At 37.6% G+C, this 13197-nt stretch overlaps 1 protein-coding gene across 1 annotated transcript; it reads left to right on the top strand.

Annotated features, from left to right (window-relative positions):
• Positions 1 to 9904: 9904 nt before the first annotated feature.
• Positions 9905 to 10675, top strand: LOC127131754 (uncharacterized). Its single transcript, XM_051060668.1, has one exon. The coding sequence runs from the start codon at positions 9905 to 9907 to the stop codon at positions 10673 to 10675; it is 771 nt and encodes a 256-aa protein (XP_050916625.1).
• The last annotated feature ends 2522 nt before the right edge of the window (positions 10676 to 13197 follow it).

Genomic DNA, 13197 nt, shown 5'->3' with positions numbered 1-13197 from the left:
TAAAAATGGTTTAAATGAATTATTTCTTTTTGGCTTTTTGAAAGTTTAAGTCAAGTATAGTTAAGTTCATTTACAAGTTTGATTTAAGAAAATAAGTTTGAAAATGCAATGGCATAAGGCCAAAGTTTCTACCTTTTGCAAAAGTGGTCAAAGTTTAGAACAAAAGTAGTTCATACAAAGAAGGTTTTGAAAATGGAGGGAGAGGTTTTGAAATTAAAGAAATGGGGAGAAGATGAAGAGACTACCCTATGCACAAAAATTTAAAAGTTTAAAGTTGAAAAGATCTGAGCAAATGGGAGTAATCCAATAGACAAGTATGTCAATAGAAACCCATAATTCCCTTGGACTTTTAGAATCAAGCAACACACAAATGCACAATTATATCAATCTTGAAGAGCAAAGGCATCAAATAAAGATGGCCTCATCCAAGCTTTTCCACTTCAAGATCTTCTTCAAAATAGCCTATGTAGCAGATGAATTCCACAAGTTACATGTTCAACATAACAGCTTAACAATGATCAATGTTGCAGATGAACTGAAGATCTCTTGAATGATGTATCAGATGAATTTCAAATTGCATGTACTTTGGTTCTTCAACAAATTGACATTGTCCAAGTCCATTAGCAAAGGAATGTTGCCTAAATTCTAAGTCCAATTGGGCAAGATCAAACCAACAGTCCACTCAAAAGTCTTTTAGGGTTTTTGTTGTTATTATGTACATTAGTGGTCAAAGACCACACAAGCAAACAAGGTAACATAAAAACAAAGTATATCACACAATATGGTCCAAGTGGACAAAGTGAAAATTACTTTAACATAAACAATTAGAATGATATGTATAATGGCAAATGATATAAAGTGCTAAAAGTAAATTGCATTAAAGTAAAGACTTGAAATTAAAAGTTAATGGTTAGTACGTTAGTAGTTAGTTTTGTTTTGCTTTTTGATTTCGAGACATTCTTTGGAGAATACTCAACTCACTTGCCACAAGCATGGATCCTTGAACCAAAACATCTTCCAAAGGAAGGAAAGAAGGCCAAGTTTCCACACAATACCATGGAAGAGGGGAGACTTACAATCTCACTAACTAGAATGCTTATGCCTTTTGTGTCACAAATTTAGCGCTATGTTAAGCAATCGTAATTGGACTTATGTAGAAGTCACAACTATTTGAGGCCGGGCAATAGACTTTTGGTGTTAATGCATGTTGGAGACATAGAATTATGTACTATGATCATTAAACATACCACACACAAAAAATATGCAAAAGGGGTGCCCTAATCTCACCCATACTCATGTTAATCTTTCAATCAACTAGCATTAGGACTTTGAGATGTCATTGGCCAAATGGAAATGAATGGATGAAGAAGGGGAATTATATGAAGAGGTAAAGGGATGAATGAGATCACAAATTGGTCAAAGGAGGACTTTTACTAAATTAATATTATTCATTCATTTTGGGAGATGGAATGTACATTCCATCAATCCCCTAAATCCAATAATATTAACTTGACAAAGTCAAATCAACTTTGACCAAGGCCCAACAACAAATAAGAAACTCAATTAAGTCAATACAAATGGTCAACAACTTTAAAATGGCATTTATTCAATTAAAAATAATAAAATAATGCATTAAATTCAAATATGTTTTGTCCAAATAAATGGCCATGAGATTTATCATAGGTCAAACAAGGTCAAAGGACCTTGGAGAAAAAAAATCATAATTTTTGGACACTTAAAAATATTTTTAAACAATTAAAAACAAATGCAAAATCAATTAATTCATGAAAAATATTAATAATGATCCAAAAGTAATTTTAATTCAGAATATGAAAGAGAAAAATATTTGGAAATTTTTGGTGAAAGTCTCATATGTTTTGGATCAATATTGAATTTAATATGAATTATTGAATAAAATGCAATTAAAATAAAATTCAAAAAATGCTAAATTACGTGGACCATCAGATCTCCCTCATTAATTAAGGTGACAGATCTGATGATCCAAAACACGCGTTCCACCAATGTCCTAGTCAGCCGCGTGGCAAATGAAGTAATCAACATCAACACTCCAGATTATAATATGGGACTTAGATCAAGTCGTTCAGAGGTAAGACACCTCATCGCCGGAGCCAGAGCTTCGGTCATCTTCCCCGGTGAGCTCCATCGGTCTGGTTAAGATGAACCATCACCAAAATACAAAACAGGGACATGATCTTAAAGAGAAAACATCACTGAGCACGAATATGACCTCCAATTCCTCCAATTCCACATATATTGAGAGATAGGAATTGAAAAATGAGGTTCATGATCTGAGTTGCTTCGATTTGGCCTCAAAGCAACTCAATCTTCTTGCCTACATTGGTAGGACTTCAGACAACTCAAGAATCAATGGAATTGAGCAATAAATTGAGAGAATCGAAGAGTTCAAAATTTCTGCAAATTACCTTCAATGGAGGTCTGAACTTGCTAGATCTTGATCTGAATTGTGCTTGGCCTCACTTCAATTGCTTGCAGGAGAGGAATGGAAAGGTTTAGAAGCAATGGACTCCTGGAGAATTGAATTCCAAAACAGTGGAGATTCAAGCTCAAATTCAAATGAATTTATCAGGGTTATCCTCTTAGAGTGAAGGGTTTTCAATGGGGATTCAAAGTTGGCGCAATGTGTGTGTGATTTCTGAACAAATGCAGCTGTATATATAGTCAAATCCATGTGATATTTGCACACTCTTTTCAACCTTCCAAATTTGGCAAATGATGATAGCGCACGTATGCCCATGAAATGATGGTTTGAAGTCCAAAGTGAATGATCAGATATGTTGAAGCAATCTTGGAATGCAAGGCAATTGAACATTGATGCTTGAAGTTGATCCATGCCAAATGATATCAGCCCGTTTAAGCCATGTGCATCCTATGCATTTCTAGTCCAAAATGAATGAATTTTATATCTTTGGAAAGGTGAGATCAAGATAAACAAGTTTGATGTTGAACACTTTTTCATTTGGAGCTTGTAACTTAGATAAATTTGAGGTGGAAGTTTGGAAAAATTTGACATATCAAAATTTTTCTAAGTGTCAAGCCTTATGTCTCAATATTGCACATTGCCTAACTTTTTATGGGAGCTTCAAATGAGAAACGTGTCTTCACCAAAGTTATATCTCTCTCAAAGACATTCAAAATGGTCACCAATTTCACGTCATTTGGATTTGAAATGATAGAGTTATGCATTTTTTAAGTTTAGAAAAATCACTTGATCAATGGTATAGGTCAAAAGTGACCTATAATGTAGCCTCATATCACATGTTCAAAGAAGTTGAATTTTCTCCTACTCCAAACATAAAAGTTGAAGTAGACACACTGAATTCGATTGTGAAACTTGGAAATCTTACATCTCATAAAAATTGAGCAAGTTATGGCCTTGGGAAGTTGACTTTCAAATTATGGTTTAGACAAAATGACCTATAATGTCTCAACATAGAAAATGATTTTCCAAGAAAATCTAGCTCTAGGTCTCAACATGAAAGTTGTTAAGAATGTCATTTAGAGTAAGTTTTCTCTTGGAATAATTTTCATATGGTGAAAATTGTAGGAGATAGGGTCTAGGGAGACCCAGTTTTGATCAGATGAATCCATCTGGCCAACCACCATCAACCAACTTGCTAACTTCCAATTCTCTTGACTTTACTGGCTCATGGTAGATCATATATGCATAAGATGATGAAATTTTAAGTGTCCCTTGATAAATTTGATCAATTGGTGAGATAGCTTGTTGGAGAAGTTACTCAAGATACCCAGTCAAACTAGGGTTTCCAAGGCAAATCACCCTCAAACTCTTGAAGCAAACTTAATCAATATAACATGTAGAGAACACTGGGACTCATATATGATATTTATAACCATTCTTGAATCAATTCTTGGTTGTGCTCTTTGTTCATGAGGGTCTCAAACCCTAGATGTGATCAATGAATCAATGAGATCATGCCCTACCTACAAATGAGTTAGGCAAATATAAAGACATATTTTTGGTATTTTGATTAGTAAAAATGATAAAATACAAGTATGATATAATCACAAAATGCTTGGTGATCTCTCCCAAAACAAACCCAATGAAAAGGGGTAAGGAGGATGCCAAGGTATGATCCCAATGCTAATACTTATGATGAAATTGCATGAGGGATCTTAGGGTCAAAATTAGGGTCTTACAGTTGCCCCTATTTAAGGACATTCTAATTGAGGAGGTGAAGGTTAAAATCTTCGGCTCAACTCAGTAGAATGGGCTTAAATAACAACATAGAGAAACAAATTTTGGTCCCTAAGAGACCTCATGATGCATGTGATATGAATGCAAAAGTTAATGCTTTGAAAAATAATATATGTGATGCAAAATATTTTTATGGATTTTCTCTAAAACAAATTGATGAAAAATGAATTAAAAATCAGTCAAAATAAAATCAAAAAGTTCAATGAAAATAAAATTAAAAAAAAATGTTTGAATTAGGACGCGCCAACGACTTGCATGTGTGTTAGGCAATGATTGGATATATTTAAACTTTGTCACCAAAGAGTGCGCGTTTGAACTTCATCTTCAACCTCCCTTTGATTTTGCAAGCTTCATGAACTTGGAGTTTTAGGCTCAAACAACACGCGTTTAAGCATCAACATCTATCGTCGTTCATGTCTTTTTGCTTTAGAGCCATTGATTGGCTCTGAGTAAAGAGATATTTTTCAAGCACATGAAGAACCCTAGTTCTTCAAAGTAAAATTAAATGATGAATACAAAGAATAAATTCAAGTTAGTTTAGGGCTTTTGATTAGTGAGTCACAACGAACACGTAGGTAACTTGTTTGCTCAGAAATGTAACTCGTAATAGTCAAGTTCCAAGAAGTTTCAAGCCACGACAATGCTTTAGTTAGCTTCAGAAGGTGTCGATGAGTGATTATGGGCAAAGATTCGAGGCTAAAAGAGCTTGAATCAAAGAAATGGTTAACTGGTTTTTTGAGGTATCAGGTTCAAATAGTTTCATAGTTTCTTTGGCTATGCAAGCTTTTCAATGAGGGAAAATGATTCCTCTAGTTTTAGGAAATGAAATAATATCATAGTATGTGTGAAATGGGGGCACATTCGTGTGAATTAGGTCAGAAATATGATGTTTTTCAATCCATGTGAAAGTGAGGGTGAAGTTCATAAATTAGCACTTGAAACCAATCGTTTTGCACTTGTTCAGATGTGTTTTTCTTTGCCAAGGACGTTACACATGTGCATGTGGTACCATTTTGAGATTGACGTGAAACTTGTGACCTGAAACTTGCGCAAGAAGCAGAGTCCATGGTACCATGTTGGAGGTTAGGCTAAATAAAATCCACTCGTGCATTTTTAGATATTCTTTGTGCAAAATGATCTCCTCATGGTGAAGAATCAAATGAAAAAAGAATTAAATCAAAAGGATTCTTGAGTTGAAAATGACATGGATGGAAAGTTGGGGTCGTGACCTGAAATTCTAGTCCACGCATTAGGGCGACCAGGTCTTGGGCCTACTTTTGTGCACACATGGGTATCTTGGAAATTCCAAAATGGAGGGACTTAGAGGAAAAACCTGATGTTGGACCCTTGAAGAAAAGTTGTAAAGGAGTTTAAATGTGACATTTTGCTTGAATTAGATTCCAAAGATCTTGAGAAATGAGAGAGTCATGGTGTTTGGACCAAGTGATATGCCATACTTGATTTTAGGTCAACCAAGCATGTACCGAATAGTGATTTATTTCCATTTATTGCATCCAAAGGCCCAGTGATGAACACTTCAATACCAAATGGAGGAAACTTGATTGTCCTTTGAAGAATCTTGATAATTGCTTGAAAATTGGATGGAGATGGCATGGAAATAAACACATGAACCATACTTGAATCAACTTTGAAAACATGCACCAAATTTTAACTTCTCTTGATCAAATGATGTTGAATGAAGCTTGACATGAATGTGACCTAAGATTATAGGCCATGCCTTGAAGTAAAAGCTCTTATGGATCACTTGTTGACCAGACTTTGGCCTTGGGAATCAAAACCCTAATTTAGAAACAAAGCTTGATCATTTGATTGCAAGTTCCTACCTTATACAATAAGAAAAAGGAAACAACACATATTTTTTGTATTTTGAATAAGGTTAGCAAAGTTAGAATGCAAGCAAGCAAAAGGGTAAAAAGAAAACACAAAGGGTGCTTGATGATATCCCTAAAAGGAAAACCCGAAAAGGTGAAGGTTAGGAGGATACCATGCTTGTGATCTTGGTTAAAATTCAAATGATATGATATGTGGAATATTAGGGGTAAAATTGGGGTATGACACACGGTCTAACCTATATGTTATACAATTTATGCAATTGCAAACATGCAGTAGCAAATATGAATTAAATGAATGCTTGTAAAGTAAAAAGGATAGGGAAAGAGAAAGATACACTGAGATATATAGTGCTTCAAAATTTATTCTTTCTTTACCTACATGCACTCTTAAATGGATGATGCCATCAGAATATAATCACGATCTTCCACTATGATGATAAAATTATTACAATGTTTTGATTAAAAAGAACTATCATACAATAATTCCTTCTGATGAAGCAGACACTAAACCGCTAACATAATAAAAGATCCCACTAGATCTTGATCTAATAACCTTGCTATTTATAATGCCCCATACTGCTTTCATGATTATCAAATGATCCCACAAAGCAACACGAATCTTTTCAGCATGCTTTGTCCTCACTCACATGCTTTATGAGAAACTTCTCAAAAGGTCACCCATCCAAATACTACTCCAAGTCAAACCTCTTTAACTATGGATTTATTATTTGTTAATGATCAGTCTCCAATTCTACTTGTTTTCTGACACTCATTCGGCACCTTTTCATGAAGTCGGTAACACATTAGTCTACTTGCTTTATTGTTCTGTTTAGTAAATTAGATGTTTTGCATTGTTATTTCAAGTTGTTGATTACATTTGGTTTGCATCATTATACGCCATTTTATGTCTCTTTGTGGTAGTTCTATTGGTTTCAGATGTAAGCAAGAGTACCAGAGGGATATACAAGTGAATCGGATATTCCGGGGCCGTCGGAAGAGGAAATTGGGCAACATAGTAGTCCTGACATGGCCATCCGTGTTGCCCAACACGGGCTGTGTCAGGAGAGGACAACTAGAAGAAGAAAACAGGGAGTTGACACGATTTCCCGTGTCAGCCTCCCTGGAGGGGCATGTCAAGGCTCCTTCATCAGACAGCCAACACGGCCTGTCGTGTTGCCTGACATGGCCAGTGTTGGCTTGGACACCTCATTTTCCAATTTTTGCTGTATTTTGGCATGGCTGATTCCTGAATGCATTTTGGACTTTTGCTACATCAAATTAGTCGTCAGGAACTATTTAGGGAATTTTTGAATATGGAGAAGGGACTTTGGACGATCACAAATTGGAGACGATAAAGATTGAAGTGGTAAAAAGCGACGAAGAACGGAGATCCTTCAAGAGCGGATGCAATTGAAGATCAACGGAATTCCCATTCTTTTGTAATGTCTCATTTTTATTTTGTATCTTATTTGAATAATATGAGAGGCTAAACCCCTCAATGCTAGGGGGTGTCCCTGAATTGATCGTGTAATGACTCTGAAGTTTTAATTTCCTTAATACATGTTATTTGTTGTTAATTTCACTGTGTAATTTGTTTAATGCTTTCTTTATCAAAAAAATCAAGATTAGTGTATGGTTAACGATTAGAAGGATTGCAATTGTTAAAGTTTTTATACAGTGAAACCATAGTAGATATCACCTAGGACTAGGGATACCCTATGGTTACCGGGTTATTCTTATTAAAGTAAAATTGCATGGTTTCATCATAATCACCTAAGGACTTAGAGGTTAGATTGAATACCAAAGGTTTCCCTCCGAGGTCTTAGGGGGAAACAATCTTAAGATCCGGTAATTGAAACAATTTTCATTATTGAGATATACACTCAAGGGTCATTACAGGAGATTTTCACACACCAACCTTGGTATATTATTATAATCTGTGAAAATATTTATTCTGTGTTATTTTCTCTTACAGTGATTTTTACAAAACCCCCAACTATTAGTTTTGTTCAATTGAGTAACAGTTTACACATATATTATTGCGCAATCATCGAGATCGATCTTTGGGAAACATCCCTATTATTACTACATCGAAAAAATAGTACACTTGTTATTTTCCCGATCAAGTTTTTGACGTCGTTGCCGAGGATTGCCAAATATAAGTTTAAATTATCTCAATTGAAATTTTTTTGCCCTGCAACTAAAATTTATTTTTCGTTATTGTAACAATTTGTTTCGATTATATCAACTAATTTGTGAATGATATTTGTATGCGAGGTAAGGCCTCGGCTGATTTTCCTTTTGACACAAAAATCGAGAGAACCTTGCGGGCGAGACTCAGGCAAGCTCAATTGGCTAGATTAGAATCAGACGAAGAAAAACTTTCCATTCATTCAGGTTCCGATAGAGAGGTCGAAATTATGGCTGATGCTCCACCGCCACCAAAAAGACTGTTGGGTGACTACGGAGGTGCAAATGCACCATCCGGCAGGTTAACTATTGTCAACCAACCAGTGAAGGTGGTTAATTTCCAGTTGCATCCGAGTACTATTAATCGGCTTGAAAGGAAGCATTTTATTGGAAAAGTGAATGAAGATACAAACAAGCATTTGTAGAGGTTTCTGACCATGAGCAACACTCTAAAAATTGGTGGTCACACCGAAGAAGCCAAGAAATTGAGAATGTTCCTGTTTACCTTAGCGGAAGAAGCCGAAGAATGGTTTTATTCTCTACCTGCCGGTAGCATCACATCTTGGGAAGAAATGGAAAAAGCCTTCCTGAATGAGTATTTTTCAGCGTTGGTATTTTTGCAGAAGAGGTATGAAATTCTGAATTTTAAGCAGAAGGACCGAGATTCAAGAGAGTCCTGGTCGCCTGCCCAACTCATAATATGGATCCAACTGAACAGATGCAAATGTTTGTGAATGGTCTCAAAATAAAGACCAAACAACTGATTGATACCGCAATCGGTGGTTCCACAAATTTTTCAACAGCCACCGATATCAAGAAGATCATTGAAGTTATTGCTGCTAATGAGCACTTGGAGTTGTACGATAGATGTCAAAGTAAACCAGAAGGGGTTATAGATTTAAAGATGGAAACTAATAGAATTCGTATTGAAGATACTATAGCTGCTGAAGTTGAGAAGAAGCTGAAGGCGATGAATATAGATACCCAATAAGTGGCGTAGGTCCAACCGGCTCCTACTGTCTGTTGTGAAATTTGTAGTGGTCCTCACCAAACTGTTTATTATTTTGCAACTCCTCAAAAAGTGGAGGAAATCAAATTTTTGAAGCATAATAATCCTTATTCCAACACGTACAATCCGGGTTGGAAGAATCATCCCAACTTCTCATGGAAAGACCAAAAAGGAACCGCTCCTCAACATGGTCAGTACCAAACTCAATATCAACAACAACAGCAGCAACAGGCCCCTAAGAAAGCTGATTGGGAAATTGCAATTGAAAGGATGGTAGCTCATAATGTTAAATTTCAAGAAGAAACCCAAAACAATCAGAAAAACACTGCAACATCCATAAAGAATCTTAAAGTCCAAATGGGTCAAATTGCTCAGCAATTAGCTTCGAGTTCTCAAGCACAAGGTGCTCTACCGAGTGCAACCGTGACAAATCCTAGAGAGCATAATGATGTGAGCGTTGTGACAATAAGAAGTGGTAAATCTGATGAAGTAGTCGAGGATGTGGATGAAGAGGAAGATCAATTGATCGAAGTGGATCTTGAGATCAAAGAAAATGAAGTTGTGAGGGAAGAAGTGGTAGCACCGAAACCTGTTATGAAAGAAACAGTTATTGAGCCTAAACCAGTTGTTAAGCTTCCTTTCCCCACTAGGAACAAGAAAAAGGGACAACATGAGAAAAACTTTGAAAAATTCTTAGAGTTGTTCAAGAAGATGGATATCAACATTCCTTTGTTGGAGGCACTTGAACAAATGGCTAATTATGCCAAGTTCATGAAAGACATCATTTCGAAGAGGCGAATCGCCGACACCAACCCGATTATTCTAACCGAAACTTGTAGTGCTATTTTGAAGGGTATGAAGATTCCGATAAAGAAGAAAGATCGAGGAGATGTCACCATCCCTTGTACTATTGGAGATAGGTCATTCAACAAAGCTCTTATTGATATAGGAGCTAGTGTGAGTCTTATGCAATTATCCATTTACAAGAAGATTGGTATAGGGGTTGTGCAAGACACCAGGATGACAGTCCAATTCGCCGATCATTCGGTCAAGAAACCGTATGGTATTGTTGAAGATGTTCTTGAAATGCCGGAAGATGAAGAGATCTCTCTCATTCTTGGGAGACCCTTTTTAGAAACGGGACGGTGCTTGATAAACATAGAAGAAGGAACTATGACATTGAAGGTATATGATGAGGAATTGAAAATCGATGTTCGAAACACCATGAGGTACAAGGATGATATTTGTACCAGTCACACTATAGAGGTTCTGGATCAGGTGATGACATATGATAGTCCTTTGAATGCACCACAGTCACCTTTGAAAAGAGTGTTGAGTTTGTCCATTTTCAATAGTGATAAATAAGTAGACAATGGAGAATTTGAAGTGCTAGCCTTGTTAGATACACAACCTCCGTGGAAAGGACCTCGACCACACCGGTGGGAGGATTTACGCCCACCTTAATATAGTGAGGAGGATGAAGAGACAAAGAAGGGAACGGAGTTGAAACAACTTCCTAAGAATCTTAAATATGTCTTTCTCGATCCTGAAGGAAAATGTCCTGCTATCATAAACTCGAGCCTATAGAATATCCAAGAAGAAAAGCTCATCCAAGTCTTGAAAAAGTACAAAAATGTTATTGGATGGGAAATTGAAGATTTGAAAGGTATTATCCCTACTGTGTGCATGCATAAAATTCTCATGGAAGAAGACCACAAACCGGTAGTCCAACCATAGAGAAGACTCAATCCTGCAATGAGGGAAGTAGTTCAGAAAGAGGTGGTGAAATTGTTAGACGTAAGTCTTATATATCCTATTTCTGACAGCCCTTGGGTGGGCCCGGTGCATGTTGTCCCTAAGAAAGGGGGGACCACCATAATAAGAAATGAAAAAAATGAGTTAATTCCTACTAGGACAATTACCGGGTGACGTGTTTGCATTGACTACAGAAGGTTGAACACGACAACTAGGAAGGACCACTTTGTCGCATCACGCGAAAAACCGGCGGGAAAACAAGAACAACAGAGCCGCCACCGTGCGTTATTTATCCCAAAAGAGGGAAAGGAAACGCTCAGAGTAAACCTGGAAAGAACATGGTCTCGCGACCAAAGAGAATGGGATCGGGAGTCGGTTATGCGAAGGGAAGGTATTAGCACCCCTACGCATCCGTCGTACTCGACGGGATCCACGCACAATAGAAAGGACAATGGTTGCTAAAACACTGCTCAAACACACATACACTGGCTGAAAGAGACACAAGAAAACAAAAGAGACTGACTCGGCAGGATATCGCATCCTGGGCCTACTTAGTCTATCAGGCATAGACATCAGAGTCGAAGTAGTTCGGACTGGGGAAACGACACATGCTCGCTAGGATATCGCATCCTATGCATACGTATCTTCTTGGACGAAAGAAGAATCAGAGCATTCGTAGCTCGGCTAACACGCACACAAACAAAACTAGGCAAAGGCAAACGTGGAGCCTGAATGCCAATTACTGGACTTACATCAGCATTCGAACCAACAAACCCACACTGGAACCCAAATGCCACTCGATGGACTTACATCAGCTTCCAAGCACACAACAAGACAAAACAAAGACACAGGCGCCCGGAGAGATCAGCTCATCTCCTGCCTACGTACCTCATCTGGTATGAGGATCAGGGCGACGTAGTTCCCCTACAGAGGGATAAAGGACTAGCCTAACCAGATAACAGAGGGAGACACAACTAGGGAGACTACGACTCGAGCCTAGATGTTATCATGCAAATTCATCCCTAAGTTAAGGTTTCTAGCTAACTGGCACAGGGAGCCAGCCTATCCTAGTCATGACTTGCACAGGAAGCAAGCCACACACACACTTAACTTGCACAGGGAGCAAGCCAAGCAAAACCTAACTTGCACAGGAAGCAAGTCTAAACTAACCCTAACTTGCACAGGAAGCAAGTCAAACAAATACACAATCCAAGTAGCACACACTATACACAAGCAAGGGGCTCAAACAAGGATAGGTTTTAGTCGAGGGGTCATATCAACCTCAACAAACAAACCTCTGGAACTGGGTGAATGTGCTCTTAACCTTGCCATTGAGGGGCTAAGGTGAAGCAGATGAAAAGTGAGTGAAGATAAGACTTCACAGCTCTTATCCCTGGCCTGGGAGAGCATTTGACAAGAATGTGTGGGTTCAGAAAGTGGGAACCCTTCTACACATTTGATACTGACTCAACTGTACAATTGTACAAGATCTTGGGTTTGTATCTGCAATGCATCAACACAGTGGTGTGAGCAAAGCAGATGACACACAGAATAGCAGGGGATAGGTTGCATATCCCTTGGGTCCTGCCAATTGCCTCTTCACTTAGGAGGTCTTTGACTCTATGCAAGGACAAAATTAAACATCCACAAACATTGCCTCTTAAGGAGGACTTCAGACAGTTGCATGGCCAAGTAACATGCCAGGTCTTCCAGACTACATGAAGATTAGAAATATACCTCAATACAAATTGCTTATACAAGCAAAGCAAAGCAAAAGTTCACAAGGAACTGAGCAACTAAAAGCACCTGAAACAGTCAAGCAGATGTTAGTATGCAACTTCAAAACAAAGCAAAAAGAAACAGACATCAACAGTTAATTAGAGGCAAATGGATGTGCAAGGCACAAGGCTTAAGGCATGTGAGCCAAGCCACCTACAAAACAAACAAGTTAATCAATGATATTCAAGCAAGCTCAATCAAAAAGAATTGGTCTCATTGGTCATTTGTTGGTCAACCTGAAAACATGAGCTCAAAGGTGAGTAACAGGACCACTAGGGCAAGCCTAGGGTCAAAGGAGAATGAAAAAGTCAAAACAGCAAAGGGCAAGCATCCAAAATCATGTTCAAACAATT

This window comes from Lathyrus oleraceus, chromosome 3 (genome assembly GCF_024323335.1).
Source record: "Lathyrus oleraceus cultivar Zhongwan6 chromosome 3, CAAS_Psat_ZW6_1.0, whole genome shotgun sequence".
NCBI classification, from domain to species: domain Eukaryota; kingdom Viridiplantae; phylum Streptophyta; class Magnoliopsida; order Fabales; family Fabaceae; genus Lathyrus; species Lathyrus oleraceus.
This window is presented reverse-complemented; position numbering and strand designations above follow the sequence as displayed.